At 47.1% G+C, this 18,015-nt stretch overlaps 1 protein-coding gene across 1 annotated transcript; it reads left to right on the top strand.

The window, feature by feature from the left end:
* Window positions 1-15,706: 15,706 nt before the first annotated feature.
* LOC119302073 lies at window positions 15,707-17,572 on the top strand (the record flags this gene model as incomplete). Its single annotated transcript, XM_037579089.1, has 2 exons — window positions 15,707-16,759; window positions 17,168-17,572. Coding segments are annotated over exons 1-2 (1,458 nt in total), but the record flags the coding sequence as incomplete, so codon positions are not given.
* Window positions 17,573-18,015: the final 443 nt, after the last annotated feature.

The following is an 18,015-nucleotide window of genomic DNA, read 5'->3' as shown; positions in this document are numbered from 1 at the left end:
TTTCAGTTTTAGAAAAAACAAAAGAAAATGATGGAAATGTCAATAAAATAAAATAAAATAAGTTTCCCATGTGATATGTGGTCTAGTTGTTGGGAAAATTTACAAATATGAATTTCTACTTTATTTACAAAATCTCTCTGGAATTTGTAAAATGGGCATAACTTTTGCATACGAACTCGGATTAAAAAGTTTTTTATATGAAAAATCATCTACTCGAAAAGTTACATCCGATGGAGACCGCCTATGGCCTGTTTGCAAATTTGTAGAATCCTCAAATTCCAAAAGGAAAAAAAAGTTATGCTCAAATTTCAGTTTTTTTAAATTTTCATTAAATCTGGTCAAACTACTTATTCAAGAATAGTGTTACTAAATAATTCTTCAAGAATATTAGTGTTATTCAATAACTATTTCAGCTTTTTTGAATTTTGGTCAAATCTGGTCAAACTATGGTCAAACTGTGGTCAAACAATGGTCAAACTACTTATTCAAGAAATATTAGTGTTACTAAAAAATTATTGTTTTTTAGAACAATAGTTTCAAACTCAAACAGTGAAATGTGTGACTTCATGCTCAAGCTAAACTCCTGAGGGTTAATAGGATTGACATCTTACTATTGTCAGGAAAACAACGAGTGCAGACTTGGAAATGAGGGAGAATAGAATCCGGAAGTTAAGCATGCTCAGGCTAGGGGAGTGGGAGGATGGGTGACCGTCCGGGAAGTTAGATGATTTGGAATGATGAGGGGTGATTAGAGATTAAATTGAGCAGTGATGAAGGGTGATTAGAGATTAGAGGTTAAAATAATTCAGAAATTTGAAAATAAAAAAATTCAAAAAAATCAGAAAATTTCCTTTAGCACCGGTTGGTGTTACCAACCGGGACTAAAGGTGGGTGGCCCACGTGGAGGGCCTTTAGTCCCGGTTCTGGATTGAACCGGGACTAAAGGGTCAGGGCATTAGTACCGACCCTTTAGTCCTGGTTCAAGAACCGGGACTAAAGGCCGTTACGAACCGCGACTATAGGCCCTTTTTCTACCAGTGCGGGGAGGGGGAGGCGGACAGTCGTCCCATCGTTCCACTGCTCTCGGGCGGCCGTCTCGGTCGCGCTCTATGGTAATTCGAGTCCGGCTGTGGCTGACAGCCGGCTCCTTGTCCTTTCTTCCTTGGGCGCCGCCAGTCGGCGTCCGAGACGTCGCGCCTTGATCTCGGTGCGGATCGTCGTTTGGCCGCAGCGGCGCCTCCGTGCGGCAGCCGACCTCATTCTGCACGGTGGTCGCGTCGAGGAGCTGCTGGACTCGCTCCATCATGAGGCGGTGTTCCTCGCCCTTGAAATTGTCCAGCTCATCTGCCGCTGCCTGGGCGGCTCGGATGTTCTCTGCTACTGTGGCGTACACGGGGCGGCTAGCCCCAAACAGGCTGGCGATGGCTACGCCGTGCTGCCGGACCGCGCCAAGGCGACTGGGCCCTGCCGGGGCCGTCGAGCCGCCAACGGCATGATCCATCTCCCGCTGGTAAGCTTCTGACAAGCGTCTCATGCTGGCCTACTTCTTCGCGCCATCAATGAGCTGAAGGCAGCGCGCTTCTAACGTCTCTGCGTCAGCATCTTCCGGGATGCGTGCGGCTAGGTCTTGCAGCGCCGCGCCGAGCGAGTCGGGCGCTCCTCCGCCGGGGAACTCGTCATGACTGATGACTAGCACCTCAGTGACGGTGCTTCCGTCGCTTTCCGCGTGGGGGAGAGGTTCGTCGTAGACCACCACGTTGGTGGGGAACGCGTCGAGCGACGTGGTGTCGGAGTCAACCAGCATCGGGTCGGTGGAGCCTACGGACTCCAAGTCCACGGCAGGCTCGGCGGAAACGTGGAGTTGATCGAGGAGGCCTGCGAGGAGGTTCTCGGGGCCGCCCACGCCTGCGTTAGCCGCAAGTTCATCGGAGAGGCGGACCTCACCGACAAGCTCGGCCAAGGAGCTGGCTGCGCAGGCGATCTCAACGCTGCGCAGCGCGTCAATGCAAACTTCGTCTGGCGTGCCTGGCTGGCTGCGCTCGCCAGGGAGGAAGAGGGTTCCCGTCCAGAACAGATCTCCGGACGGCGGTGCACCATGCCCCACGGTGGGCGCCCAATGTCGGGGGTTTGGTGCGACATATGCCAATGGATGGCTTATCATGGTGGGGGCGAGTAGAACGTCGCCGGTGCCTGGAAACGGGATGAGGCGAAGACATGCACGCCGGTGAATCTTACCCAGCTTCAGGGCTCTCCGAGGAGATAACACCCCTACTGCTGCTCTGCGGGGTCTCCGCATGATCACTAAGGTCAAGTGTTTACACGGTTGCTCCTTGAGCTGTATCTGGTGGTAGGAGAGGGCAAGGCCAGCTCCCTCCTTCTATCTGGTATGGTGTAGAACTACTGGGATCCAACCCTTTGCATGGGTGCCCTGGGGGGTTTATATAGGCCTACCCCCAAGGGGTACAATGGTAATTAGACTAGGCGCGGGCCCAGCCGTCAGTGCCTCCGACCTACGATTTCTCTGCCGACTGCTGGGGCCCGCCGACTGGTGGGCCCCGCCGATTGGTCTGGTACGGAGCCGACAGGCCGCGTCCGCCGCGGGCGGGTTTTGCCGGCTGCTGATTACTGTAGCAGTGCTCCTGATGACGCAGGCTTGGTCATGGGGTAGTGGCAACAGCCCCGCCGCCTGGCGGGCGATCACTGTGGCCACTCCCCATCTCATCTAGATTAATGGCGCGTGGGCCCCGGGGGCTGGCTCGACCGACTTCCCCGGGCCGACTCCCGATGGGTCCGACTGGCGGTCCTCCCGCCGTCTCCCAAGGTCTCGCTGGCTGGTGGGTCCCGATGCTTCCAGGCCATATAGACAAGCCGTCGTAGGCACATGACTCAGTACTGTGGTGCTGACATTAGGGCTGGCATGGCAACAGTGCCACACTGGATGGAGATCTTCCGGAGTACGGCGTGCTGTGGCCATGCCTGCCCTTGGTGAGGGCCGGGGTAGGCTTTGCTGTAGCCACACCCCTACCTCGTCCCCTTTGATGAGGTCGTGATTTGTTGGAGTCGCTGGCCGACTCCCCAAAGCCGGCTTCTCTGGAAGTCATCCCTGGGACTCGGCCGCAGGCGGGCAGTCGGTCGCCCTGCCGTCGACTCCTCAGGAGGCGGCTCTTCGTCCCGGAGTCCTGAGGGGCGCAGCCTGCCCTGATGTCTTGAAAGGTTGTGGGCCTCGGGTTGGCCTACCCGTGGCCCATTACTCTGACAGGCATGGAAGCCTGCCGTGGTCACCGGGACTCTGTGTTGGTGGAGAGCTTGTCCTTGATGGGGTCCGCGCACCGCCACCGCAGGCGGCACGCGGTCTTGCCGTGGTGGCACAGTGTGCGCGGGGGCGTTCTCTCGTGGCCGAGGGACATCTTGGCAGCTTCTTTCTTCTTGCGCGGGCGCCCGACGTGGTGGGTCGCGTCGTGGGGTCATGCGCCTTGGTGCCAGGACTCCGTCTTGCGGCAGCGGTGGTGTAGGCGCTCCCTGGGCTACGTCGCCCGCAGCTGGCGGAGGACGAGGCAGCGAGAGGGATGGCGCAGGGGAGCCCCTGCGGCGCTGACAAGCTCGGCGATGCAGTCGAGCTAGTGCTCATAAAAGTCGTCGATGGGGCGGTAGCGCAGGAGCTCGCGTGCCATGCATAGTGCGACCTACGCGTCCACGGGAGCGTGGGATGACGAACCGTCCGGGTGCAGCAAGGATGCTTGCCGCTCGTTCCCCGTCGAGCCGGTGGCGGCGTTGGCAGCAGGTGAAGGAGAATGACGGGGTGGCCCACCGACGGGAGCCGTCTGAGCAATGCGGGCGGCGAGGGCAGCCCGGTGCTCAGCGCGTGCTCGGCGAGCGTCAGCCATGGAGATGAGGAAGCAACAGGACACGGAGCAACGGAAGGAAAGCTTCGGCACACCCCTACCTGGCGCGCCAAATGTCGGATCTCGGGTTCCGGCAAAACCCTTAAGGCTCGAACACTGGGGTGCGCACGAAGATCTCCCCCTCACAGATCACGCCATCACCCGCTTCGCGATCTCCATGCTAGCTCGACAAACTCGCAACACAAGAGACACAAGATTTATAATGGTTCAGGCCAACATCATGGTGTAATACCCTACTCCGGTGTGTGGTTTTGGATTGCCTCTTGGGCTGAGGACAAATAGTACAAGGAGAAGAACAGCCTCCTAAGGCGAGGTGTTCTTGTTCTTGGTGAACTTGTATGGGTGAGGATTGCTCGAGATGAGATGATCGAGGCTCAGTTGCCCCCTACAGTGGTGGCTAAGTCCTATTTATAGAGGCCCTGGTCCTCTCCCGAAATATTGAGCGGAAAGGAAGCCAACAACGGCCAATTTGAAAGGGGACGACTAGTACAAGCTATCCTGACAAAAGTAGTCTTCGCCTGCAAAAGGCTGTAGCAGTGACGCTGTCTTGGGCTCCACAGTGACCTCCATCTTGCCGTCCTGCTGGTCTTGGTCTTGTTGCACCAATATGGAAACCTTTGCTTGACACCTTGGTACTCCTCGCCTGTGCTTGCCTCCTTAGCACCAAAGAGGAAACAAAGACATTGTGCGTGCTGGTGCCCGCCTGGTCTCGATCGTCACGAATCACGTCACTGGAACCTCGCGAGGTTTGCCTTGCCTTGATGTCTCTACCCCTCGCGTGCTAGCCTGGTGAGGCCGCTCCCGAGGAGGTCTTGTGTCATCCGCCTCGCGAGGCTTGGCCCCTCGCGAGGGTCTTGAAAGAGTGTTGGTGAAGATGGGTCGTACGGGCCCGCTCGCAGAGCCACGCCGTGGTCCGCAGGCAGGCAAGTCTGGGGACCCCCGTTCCCAGAATGCCGACAGTAGTTACCATCCTACAACTCACTGTTGTGTTGGATAGAGCATAAACAAATAATTTTCTTGCCACCATTCGTATCTTTTTGCTAATAATCCTTATCAATTTCCTCACATGATGCTTTTTCATCAATATCTCATTGCCCCTTACGCAAAAAGGGTTGATGCATGGATCCTTGCCAAGGGCATATGTACCTTCAAGCAACAAGTCAATATTAGAAGCTAACTAGTGTCCAGGCCTGGATCTATATGCACTACATTATGGAACGACCGGGGGGGTACAAGCCGATGGATGAAGCTAACCTCGGCGGAAAATGGTGGCCACTCCCGTTGTTGTCCTGCGTAAGTAGTGGAAAGGCATGATAAGTACAGCAATCTTAACATCAAACAAATATAGCAAAGGTAAACAACATCATCTCCAAATGATAGCTTGAATGTGTTGGTTTTAGCATGCTGTTAAAGCAGATCTAAAATGGAAGGAAATGTTACCGACAGCAGGCTTAACTGCCATCAAATATTGCAATTCAAACTGGTATTGTTGAAAATGAATAGAACGTAGGTAATGCTTAAACATCACACTGGATAAATATGTACAACTAAAATAAAGGGCATATGTTAACTACACCAGGAATAACTGGAACCAAATATGGCCGTTCAAACTGGTATTGATGTAGTCAAGCGGCACAGTTCCGACTTGCACATAATGAACAACACATTGAGAATGGCTGAAATAAACAAGGCATAAATGACAAGTATAACAACCAAATATAGCCATTGAAAACTGGACAGAGTTGTTGGGTAACGTAGTAATTTCAAAAAAATTCCTACGCACACGCAAGATCATGGTGATGCATAGCAACGAGAGGGGAGAGTGTTGTCTATGTACCCTTGTAGACCGGAAGCGGAAGCACAACGCGGTTGATGTAGTCGTACGTCTTCACGGCCCGACCGATCAAGCAATGAAACTACGGCACCTCCAAGTTCTAGCACACATTCATCTCGATGACGATCCCCAGACTTCGATCCAGCAGAATGTCGGGGAAGAGTTCCATCAGCACGACGGCGTGGTGACGATCTTGATGTTCTACCGTCGCAGGGCTTCACCTAAGCACCGCTACAATATTATCGAGGATTATGGTGGAGGAGGGCACCGCACACGGCTAATAGATCTCAAGGATCAATTGTTGTGTCTAGCGGTGCCCCCCTGCCCCCGTATATAAAGGAGCAAGGGGGAGGGGCGGCCGGCCAGGAGGAGGGGCGCCAGGGAGGAGTCCTACTCCTACCAGGAGTAGGACTCCCTCCTTTCCTTGTCCAACTAGGAGAGGGGGAAGGAAGGGAGAGAGGAGAGAAAGGAAAGGGGGGGCGCCGCCCCTCCCTCCTTGTCCAATTCGGACTAGAGGGGGAGGGGTGCACAGCCTGCCCTGGCTGCCCCTCCTCTGCTCCACTTTGGGCCCATGAGGCCCATTAACCCCCGGGGGGGGGGGGGTTCCGGTAACCCCCGGTACTCCGTTTTATATCCGATAACTCCTGGAACCATTCCTGTGTCCGAATATAGTCGTCCAATATATCAATCTTTATGTCTCGACTATTTCGAGACTCCTCGTTATCTCCGTGATCACATCCGGGACTCCGAATAACCTTCGATACATCAAAATATATAAACGTTAAGCGTGCGGACCCTACGGGTTCGAGAACAATGTAGACATGACCGAGACACGTCTCCGGTCAATAACCAATAGCGGAACCTGGATGCTCATATTGGCTCCTACATATTCTATGAAGGTCTTTTATCGGTCAGACCGCATAACAACATACGTTGTTCCCTTTGTCATCGGTATGTTACTTGCCCGAGATTTGATCGACGGTATCTCAATACCTAGTTCAATCTCGTTACCGGCAAGTCTCTTTACTCGTTCCGTAATACATCATCCCGCAACTAACTTATTAGTTGCAAGGCTTATGTGATGTGCATTACCGAGAGGGCCCAGAGATACCTCTCCAACAATCGGAGTGACAAATCCTAATCTCGAAATACGCCAACCTAACAAGTACCTTCGGAGACACCTGTAGAGCACCTTTATAATCACCCAGTTACGTTGTGACATTTGGTAGCACACCAAGTGTTCCTCCGGTAAATGGGAGTTGCATAATCTCATAGTCATAGGAACATGTATAAGTCATGAAGAAAGCAATAGCAACAAACTAAACGATCAAGTGCTAAGCTAACAAAATGGGTCAAATCAATCATATAATTCTCCTAATGATGTGATCTCGTTAATCAAATGACAATTCATGTCTATGGTTAGGAAACATAACCATCTTTGATCAACGAGCTAGTCAAGTAGAGGCATACTAGTGACACTATGTTTGTCTATGTATTCACACATGTATTATGTTTCCGGCTAATACAATTCTAGCATGAATAATAAATATTTATCATGATATAAGGAAATAAATAATAACTTTATTATTGCCTCTAGGGCATATTTCCTTTAGTCTCCCACTTGCACTAGAGTCAATAATCTAGATTACATAGTAATGATTCTAACACCCATGGAGCCTTGGTGCTGATCATGTTTTGCTCGTGGAAGAGGCTTAGTCAGCGGGTCTGCAACATTCAGATCCGTATGTATCTTGCAAATTTATATATCTCCCACTTGGACTAAATCCCAAATGGAATTGAAGCGTCTCTTGATGTGCTTGGTTCTCTTGTGAAATCTGGATTCCTTTGCCAAGGCAATTGCACCAGTATTGTCACAATAGATTTTCATTGGACCCGATGCACTAGGTATGACACCTAGATCGGATATGAACTCCTTCATTTGCTGCTTCCGAAGCAGCTATGTACTCTGCTTCACATGTAGATCCCGCCACGACGCTTTGTTTAGAACTGCACCAACTGACAGCTCCACCGTTCAGTAAAATCACGTATCCGGTTTGCGATTTAGAATCGTTCGGATCGGTGTCAAAGCTTGCATCAACGTAACCATTTACGATGAGCTCTTTTTCACCTCCATATACGAGAAACATATCCTTAGTCCTTTTCAGGTATTTCAGGATGTTCTTGACCGCTTTCCAGTGATCCACACCTGGATTTCTTTGGTACCTCCCTGCTAGACTTATAGCAAGGCACACATTAGGTCTGGTACACAACATTGCATACATGATAGAGCCTATGGCTGAAGCATAGGGAACATCTTTCATTTTCTCTCTATCTTCTGTGGTGGTCGGACATTGAGTCTTACTCAACTTCACACCTTGTAACACAGGCAAGAACCCTTTCTTTGCTTGATCCATTTTGAACTTCTTGAAAACCTTGTCAAGGTATGTGCTTTGTGAAAGTCCAATTAAGTGTCTTGATCTATCTCTATAGATCTTAATGCCCAATATGTAAGCAGCTTCATCGAGGTCTTTCATTGAAAAACTCTTATTCAAGTATCCCTTTATGCTATCCAGAAATTCTATATCATTTCCAATCAATAATATGTCATCCACGTATAATATCAGAAATGCTACAGAGCTCCCACTCACTTTCCTATAAATACAGGCTTCTCCAAAAGTCTGTACAAAACCAAATGCTTTGATCACACTATCAAAGCGTTTATTCCAACTCCGAGAGGCTTGCGCCAGTCCATAAATGGATCGCTGGAGCTTGCACACTTTGTTAGCTCCCTTTGGATCGACAAAACCTTCTGGTTGCATCATATACAACTCTTCTTCCAGAAATACATTCAGGAATGCAGTTTTGACATCCATTTGCCAAATTTCATAATCATAAAATGTGGCAATTGCTAACATGATTCGGACAGACTTAAGCATCGCTACGGGTGAGAAGGTCTCATCGTAGTCAATCCCTTGAACTTGTCGAAAACCTTTTGCAACAAGTCAAGCTTTATGGACAGTAACATTACCGTCAGCGTCAGTCTTCTTCTTGAAGATCCATTTGTTCTCAATTGCTTGCCGATCAACGGGCAAGTCAACCAAAGTCCACACTTTGTTCTCATACATGGATCCCATCTCAGATTTCATGGCTTCTAGCCATTTTGCGGAATCTGGGCTCACCATCCCTTCTTCATAATTCGTAGGTTCATCATGATCTAGTAGCATGACTTCCAGAATAGGATTACCGTACCACTCTGGTGCGAATCTTACTCTGGTTGATCTACGAGGTTCGGTAGTAACTTGATCTGAAGTTTCATGATCATTATCATTAGCTTCATCACTAATTGGTGTAGGTGTCACAGAAACCGGTTTCTGTGATGTACTACTTTCTAATAAGGGAGTAGGTACAGTTACCTCATCAAGTTCTACTTTTCTCCCACTCACTTCTTTCGAGAGAAACTCCTCTAGAAAAACTCCGAATTTAGCAACAAAAGTTTTGCCTTCGGATCTGTGATAGAAGGTGTACCCAATAGTCTCCTTTGGGTATCCTATGAAGACACATTTCTCCGGTTTGGGTTCGAGCTTATCAGGTTGAAGATTTTTCACATAAGCATCGCAGCCCCAAACTTTCAGAAATGACAACTTTGGTTTCTTCCCAAACCACAGTTCACAAGGCGTCGTCTCAACGGATTTCGATGGTGTCCTATTTAATGTGAATGCAGCCGTCTCTAAAGCATAACCCCAAAACGATAACAGTAAACTTGTTAGAGACATCATAGATCGCACCATATCTAATAAAGTACGATTACGACGTTCGGACACACCATTACGCTGTGGTGTTCCGGGTCGCGTGAGTTGTGAAACTATTCCGCATTGTTTCAAATGTAGACCAAACTCGTAACTCAAATATTCTCCTCCACGATCAAATCGTAGAAACTTTATTTTCTTGTTACGATGATTTTCAACTTCACTTTGAAATTCTTTGAACTTTTCAAATGTTTCAGACTTATGTTTCATTAAGTAGATATACCCATATCTGCTTAAATCATCTGTGAAGGTGAGAAAATAACGATATCCACCACGAGCCTCAACATTCATTGGACCACATACATCTGTATGTATGATTTCCAACAAATCCCTTGCTCTCTCCATAGTACCGGAGAATGGCGTTTTAGTCATCTTACCCATGAGGCACGGTTCGCAAGTACCAAGTGATTCATAATCAAGTGGTTCCAAAAGTCCATCTGTATGGTGTTTCTTCATGCGCTTTACACTGATATGACCTAAACGGCAGTGCCACAAATAAGTTGCACTATCATTATCAACTCTACATCTTTTTATTTCAACATTATGAATATGTGTATCACTACTATCGAGATTCATCAAAAATAGACCACTCTTCAAGGGTGCATGACCATAAAAGATATTACTCATATAAATAGAACAACCATTATTCTCTGATTTAAATGAATAACCGTCTCGCATCAAAAAAGATCCAGATATAATGTTCATGCTCAACGCTGGCACCAAATAACAATTACTTAGGTCTAATACTAATCCCGAAGGTAGATGTAGAGGTAGCGTGCCGACCACGATCACATCGACTTTGGGACCATTTCCTATGCGCATCGTCACGTCGTCCTTAGCCAATCTTCGCTTAATCCGTAGCCCCTGTTTCGAGTTGCAAATGTTAGCAACAGAACCAGTATCAAATACCCAGGTGCTACTGCGAGCATTAGTAAGGTACACATCAATAACATGTATATCACATATACCTTTGTTCACTTTGCCATCCTTCTTATCCGCCAAATACTTGGGGCAGTTCCGCTTCTAGTGACCAGTCTGCTTGCAGTAGAAGCACTCAGTCTCAGCCTTAGGTCCAGACTTGGGTTTCTTCTCCTGAGCGCAACTTGTTTGCTGTTCTTCTTGAAGTTCCCATTCTTCTTCCCTTTGCCCTTTTTCTTGAAACTGGTGGTCTTATTGACTATCAACACTTGATGCTCCTTCTTGATTTCTACCTCTGCGGCTTTTAGCATTGCGAAGAGCACAGGAATAGTCTTATTCATCCCTTTCATACTATAGTTCATCACGAAGCTTTTGTAGCTTGGTGGCAGTGATTGAAGAACTCTGTCAATGACACTATCAACAGGAAGATTAACCCCAGTTGAGTCAAGTGATTATGATACCCAGACATTTTGAGTATATGTTCACAGACATAACTATTCTCCTCCATCTTGCAGCTATAGATCTTATTGGAGACTTCATATCTCTTAATCCTGGAATTTGCTTGAAATATTAACTTCAACTCCTGGAACATCTCATATGCTCCATGACGTTCAAAACGTCGTTGAAGACCCAGTTCTAAGCCGTAAAGCATGGCACACTGAACTATCGAGTAGTCGTCAGCTTTGCTCTGCCAGACGTTCATAACATCTGGTGTTGCTCCTGCAGCAGGCTTGGCACTTAGCGGTGCTTCCAAGACATAATTCTTCTGTGCAGCAATGAGGATAATCCTCAAGTTACGGACCCAGTCCGTGTAATTGCTACCATCATATTTCAACTTTGCTTTCTCAAGGAACACATTAAAATTCAACGGAACAACAACACGAGCCATCTATCTACAATCAAACATAGACAAGCAAGATACTATCAGGTACTAAGTTCATGATAAATTTAAGTTCAATTAATCATATTACTTAAGAACTCCCACTTAGAAAGATATCCATCTAATCCTCTAAGTGATCACGTGATCCAAATCAACTAAACCATGTCAGATCATCACGTGAGATGGAGTAGTATCAATGGTGAACATCAATATGTTGATCATATCTACTATATGATTCACGCTCGACCTTTCGGTCTCCGTGTTCCGAGGCCATATCTGTTATATGCTAGGCTCGTCAAGTTAAACCTGAGTATTCCACGTTTGCAACTATTTTGCACACGTTGTATTTGAACGTAGAGCCTATCACACCCGATCATCACGTGGTGTCTCAGCACGAAGAACTTTTGCAATGGTGCATACTCAGGGAGAACACTTATACTTTGATAATTTAGTGAGGGATCATCTTATAATGCTACCGTCAATCAAAGCAAGATAAGATGCATAAAAGATAAACATCACATGCAATCAATATAAGTGATATGATATGGCCATCATCATCTTGTGCTTGTGATCTCCATCTTTGAAGCACCGTCATGATCACCATCGTCACCGGCGCGACACCTTGATCACCATCATAGCATCGTTGTCGTCTTGCCAATCTTATGATTCCATGACTATCGCTACTGCTTTGTGATAAAGTAAACCATTACAACGCAATTGCATTGCATACAATAAAGTGACAACCATATGGCTCCTGCCAGTTGTCGATAACTCGGTTACAAAACATGATCATCTCATACAATAAATTTAGCATCATGTCTTGACCATATCACATCACAACATGCCCTGCAAAAACAAGTTAGACGTCCTCTATTTTGTTGTTGCAAGTTTTACGTGGTTGCTATGGGCTTAGAAAGAACCGTTCTTACCTACGCATCAAAACCACAACGATAGTTTGTCAAGTTGGTGCTGTTTTAACCTTCGCAAGGACCGGGCGTATCCACACATGGTTCAACTAAAGTTGGAGAAACTGACACCCGCCAGCCACCTGTGTGCAAAGCACGTTGGTAGAACCAGTCTCGCATAAGCGTACGCGTAATGTCAGTCCGGGCCGCTTCATCCAACAATACCACCGAACCAAAGTATGACATGCTGGTAAGCAGTATGACTTATATCGCCCACAACTCACTTGTGTTCTACTCGTGCACAACATCAACGCATAAAACCTAGGCTCGGATGCCACTGTTGGGTAACGTAGTAACTTCAAAAAAATTCCTACGCACACGCAAGATCATGGTGATGCATAGCAACGAGAGGGGAGAGTGTTGTCTACGTACCCTCATAGGCCGGAAGCGGAAGCACAACGCGGTTGATGTAGTCGTACGTCTTTACGGCCCGACCGATCAAGCACCGAAACTACGGCACCTCCGAGTTCTAGCACACGTTTAGCTCGATGACGATCCCCAGACTCCGATCCAGCAGAATGTCAGGGAAGAGTTCCGTCAGCACGACGGCGTGGTGAGGATCTTGATGTTCTACCGTCGCAGGGCTTCGCCTAAGCACCGCTACAATATTATCGAGGATTATGGTGGAGGAGGGCACCGCACACGGCTAATAGATCTCAAGGATCAATTGTTGTTTCTAGAGGTGCCCCCCTGCCCCCGTATATAAAGGAGCAAGGGGGAGGGGCGGCCGGCCAGGAGGAGGCGCGCCAGGGAGGAGTCCTACTCCTACCGGGAGTAGGACTCCCTCCTTTCCTTGTCCAACTAGGAGAGGGGGAAGGAAGGGAGAGAGGAGAGAAAGGAAAGGGGGGCGCCGCCCCTCCCTCCTTGTCCAATTCGTACTAGAGGGGGAGGGGGCACGCAGCCTGCCCTGGCCGCCCCTCCTCTGCTCCACTTTGGGCCCATGAGGCCCATTAACCCCTGGCGGGTTCCGGTAACTCCCAGTACTCTGTTTTATATTCGATAACTCCCTAAACCATTCCTGTGTCCGAATATAGTCATCCAATATATCAATCTTTATGTCTCGATTATTTCGAGACTCCTCATTATGTCCGTGATCACATCCGGGACTCCGAACAACCTTCGGTATATCAAAATATATAAACTCATAATGAAACTGTCATCGTAACGTTAAGCGTGCGGACCCTACGGGTTGGAGAACAATGTAGACATGACCGAGACACATCTCCGGTCAATAACCAATGGCAGAAACTGGATGCTCATATTGACTCCTACATATTCTACGAAGATCTTTTATCGGTCAGACCACATAACAACATACGTTGTTCCCTTTGTCATTGGTATGTTACTTGCCCGAGATTTGACCGTCGGTATCTCAATACCTAGTTCAATCTCGTTACCGGCAAGTCTCTTTACTCATTCCGTAATACATCATCCCGCAACTAACTTATTAGTTGCAATACTTGCAAGGCTTATGTGATGTGCATTACCGAGAGGGCCCAGAGATACCTCTCCGACAATCAGAGTGACAAATCCTAATCTCGAAATACGCCAACCCAACAAGTACCTTCGGAGACACCTGTAGAGCACCTTTATAATCACCCAGTTACCTTGTGACGTTTGGTTGCACACAAAGTGTTCCTCCAGTAAACGGGAGTTGCATAATCTCATAGTCATAGGAACATGTATAAGTCATGAAGAAAGCAATAGCAACAAACTAAACGATCAAGTGCTAAGCTAACAAAATGGGTCAAGTCAATCACAACATTCTCCTAATGATGTGATCCCGTTAATCAAATGACAACTCATGTCTATGATTAGGAAACATAACCATCTTTGATCAACGAGCTAGTCAAGTAGAGGCATACTAGTGACACTATGTTTGTCTATGTATTCACACATGTATTATGTTTCCGGTTAATACAATTCTAGCATGAATAATAAACATTTACCATGATATAAGGAAATAAATAATAACTTTATTATTACCTCTAGGGCATATTTCCTTCAAGAGTCTCACTGCAACCAACCTAACAAGCAAATACAGATAAACAAGGCATATGATTGAAAAAATGGACAAATGCTCACTGCAACCAACCTACACTAGTAGAAGAAGGGTCAAACGTGAAGCATATTAGTGCCGGTTTGAATTTGAGCCGGCACTAATGTGTACATTAGTGCCGGTTCCAACGGCTAGCCGGGCCGCTCTCATTAGTACCGGTTCGTGCCGAACCTTTAGCACCGGTTCGTGCCACGAACCGGTACTAAAGTGAGTGGTGGCAGGATGTTGTCAGTCCGGGGCCCCTCCAGCACCTTTAGTACCGGGTCGTATCACGAACCGGTACTAAAGGTCGTCTTACATAGACCCTTCGTCCACCCGAGCTCGCTCTGTTCTTCCCCTTTCCCTCTCCTCTCTGTTCTTTTCCCTCTTCCTCTCAAGCTCATCACACATTTTGCCCAAGATTTGAAGGCCCCCATCCATTCAAATGATCACAAAGGTTAGCACCTTTTTCCTTTCATCTCTCATTGCTAGATTAGCTCGTGCAATGCTTTATATAGTGATTGGTTTTTGAGTTTAGTAATTTGGGAGGAATTATATATATGTGCTAGTATTTGATTTATATGCATTTTGAGGTCAAAAATAATATTTAGTTTTGCATATGTAGGTGTGGTTTACTTAGTACCTTCTAAATCTCCGTCGTAACCACCATCGATCGCTCGCAACGTCCCGTCGCCGGCACCACCTTGTGGTGAGCCTCTTGTTCATGAAGTTTTATATAAAAAATTGATGTTTGTGTGATTTGGATATATAGTTACTCGTGTAATTATCTTACCCATACGTTGTTTGTTATGCATAGTGCCATAGTTTTGATATCCGTCCCCGTCGGCCCTTGTTCAAGTTATGATTCGGATGTGGTATATTCTCTTCTAAAACTATTAATTGCATTTCGTGTTTATGACACATTATGCCCATCAAGTTGACATAGATATTTGTATGTAGGAGGTAGTTGAACCGGAAATTCTAACCGACCCTATTGTCGAGAGGTTAAATTTAGTTGAAAGAGAAAACGAGGATTTGAAGGAAAAATTGAAAAGAATTGAGGGGGAGAAGATGGAATTGGAGTTGCATGTTGCCGATGTCGTCGATGATCACAAGATTAAGATGGAGAAAATGCGCTTGAAGATTAGAAAGATTAGAAAATATGCCATTCATAGTGAGGCTTGGTATCATTATGCTGTTGGATCAATTGTTACCTTAGTTGCGATCTTGATCGCATTTGTTGTTGCATTTAAATTCTTTAGCTAGAGAGTTATTTGTTTGTTGCATTTAAGTGTTGTATGATCTTTATGTATGAACTTTATGTATTGTATTAATTTGATGTTTTCGGTGCTGTGTATTGAAGATGAGACGTCAATGGATGTACAATGACCGATGCTCTCCCGAGTTCATTAATGGTGTGCGTACTTTTCTGCTTGCGGCTGAGGCAAACAAGCAAGCGGATGGTTTTATGCATTGTCCAGGTGCTGGCTGTAAGAATGGTCGCAATTACTCTACATCAAGAACCATTCACGTACACCTGTTTGAGTCCGGTTTCATGCCCCACTATAATGTTTGGACCAAGCATGGAGAAAGAGGGGTTATGATGGAAGACAGTGAAGAAGAAGAGGACGACGACAGCTATCCTGGCCATGGGTTCCCTGAATACGATGATACAACAATGAGGGAAGAATTTGAGCCGGTAATGCCGGAAGAAGCTAAGCCGGCAATGCGGGAAGAAGCTGAAGAAGAGGCATCGGATGAGCCCGTTGATGATCTAGGTCGGGCCATTGCCGATGCAAAGAGAAACTGCACAAGTGATTTGGAGAAGAAGAAGTTGCAGCGCATGTTAGAGGATCACAAAAAATTGTTGTACCCGAATTGCGTAGGTGACAAGAAAAAGCTGGGCACCACACTGGAATTGCTGCAATGGAAGGCAGAGAATGGTGTATCTGACAAGGGATTTGGAAAGTTGCTGGTAATGATAAAGGATATGCTTCCAAAGGACAACGAATTGCCCGAGAGTACATACGAAGCAAAGAAGGATTTCTGCCCTCTAGGCTTAGAGCTGCAGAAGATACATGCATGCCCTAATGATTGCATCCTCTACCGCGGTGAGTACGAGGATTTGAATGCTTTCCCATTATGCGGTGCATTGTGCTATAAGATCAACCGCGATGACCCTGGTGATGTCGAGGGCGAGCGCCCCAGGAAGAAGATTCCTGCCAAGGTGATGTGGTATGCTCCTATAATACCACGGTTGAAACGTTTGTTCCAAAACAAAGAGCATGCCAAGGCGATGCGATGGCACAGAGAAGACCGTAAGAAAGACAGAAAGTTGAGAGTACCCACTGACGGGTCGCAGTGGAGAAAAATCGAAAGAATGTATGGGAAGGAGTTTGCAGATGACGCAAGGAACGTATGGTTTGGTCTAAGCGCAGATGGCATTAATCCTTTTGGGGAGCAGAGCAGCAACCATAGCACCTGGCCTGTGACTCTATGTTTGTATAATCTTCCTCCTTGGTTGTGCATGAAGCGGAAGTTCATTATGATGCCAGTGCTCATCCAAGGCCCTAAGCAACCCGGCAATGACATTGATGTGTACATAAGGCCATTAGTTGAAGAGCTCTTACAACTGTGGAATGGAACATGTGTACGTGTGTGGGATGAGCATATGGGGGAAGAATTTGACCTAAAGGCGTTGTTGTTCGTGACCATCAATGATTGCCCTGCTCTTAGTAACCTTTCAGGACAGACAAACAAGGGATACCGCGCATGCACGCACTGTTTGGATGATACCGACAGTATATATTTGGCTAATTGTAAGAAGAATGTGTACCTGGGACATCGTCGATTTCTTCCGAGCAGGCATCCCGTAAGAAAGAAAGGCAAGCATTTCAAAGGTGAGGCGGATCACCGGACGAAGCCTCGCCACTGTACTGGTGCTGATGTACATTATATGGTCAAGGATTTGAATGTGGTCTTTGGAAAGGGTCCTGGTGGACAACCTGTTCCGAATGACGCTGACGGACGCGCACCCATGTGGAACAAGAAATCTATATTTTGGGACCTGCCCTATTGGAAAGACCTAGAGGTCCGCTCCACAATCGACGTGATGCACGTGACGAAGAATCTTTGTGTGACCCTGCTTGGCTTCTTGGGCGTGTATGGGAAGACAAAAGATACACCTGAGGCACGGGAGGACCAGCAACGTATGCACGGAAAAGACAGCATACATCAGGGTCATGCAAGCTACGCTCTTACCAAAGAAGAGAAGGAAATCTTCTTTGAATGTCTGCTTAGTATTAAGGTACCGTCTGGCTTCTCGTCGAATATAAAGGGAATAATAAACATGGCAGAGAAAAAGTTCCAGAACCTAAAGTCTCATGACTGCCACGTGATTATGACGCAACTGCTTCCGGTTGCATTGAGGGGGCTTCTACCGGAAAACGTTCGATTAGCCATTGTGAAGCTATGTGCATTTCTCAATGCAATCTCTCAGAAGGTAATCGATCCAAAAATCATACCAAGGTTAGAGAATGATTTGGTGCAATGTCTTGTCAGTTTTGAGTTGGTGTTCCCACCATCCTTCTTCAACATCATGACGCACGTCCTAGTTCACCTATGCGAAGAGATTAACATTTTGGGTCCTGTATTTCTACACAATATGTTCCC

This window comes from Triticum dicoccoides, chromosome 5A (genome assembly GCF_002162155.2).
Source record: "Triticum dicoccoides isolate Atlit2015 ecotype Zavitan chromosome 5A, WEW_v2.0, whole genome shotgun sequence".
NCBI classification, from domain to species: domain Eukaryota; kingdom Viridiplantae; phylum Streptophyta; class Magnoliopsida; order Poales; family Poaceae; genus Triticum; species Triticum dicoccoides.
Note: the sequence above shows the minus strand (reverse complement) of the source record. Positions and strands in the feature narration are given on the sequence as shown.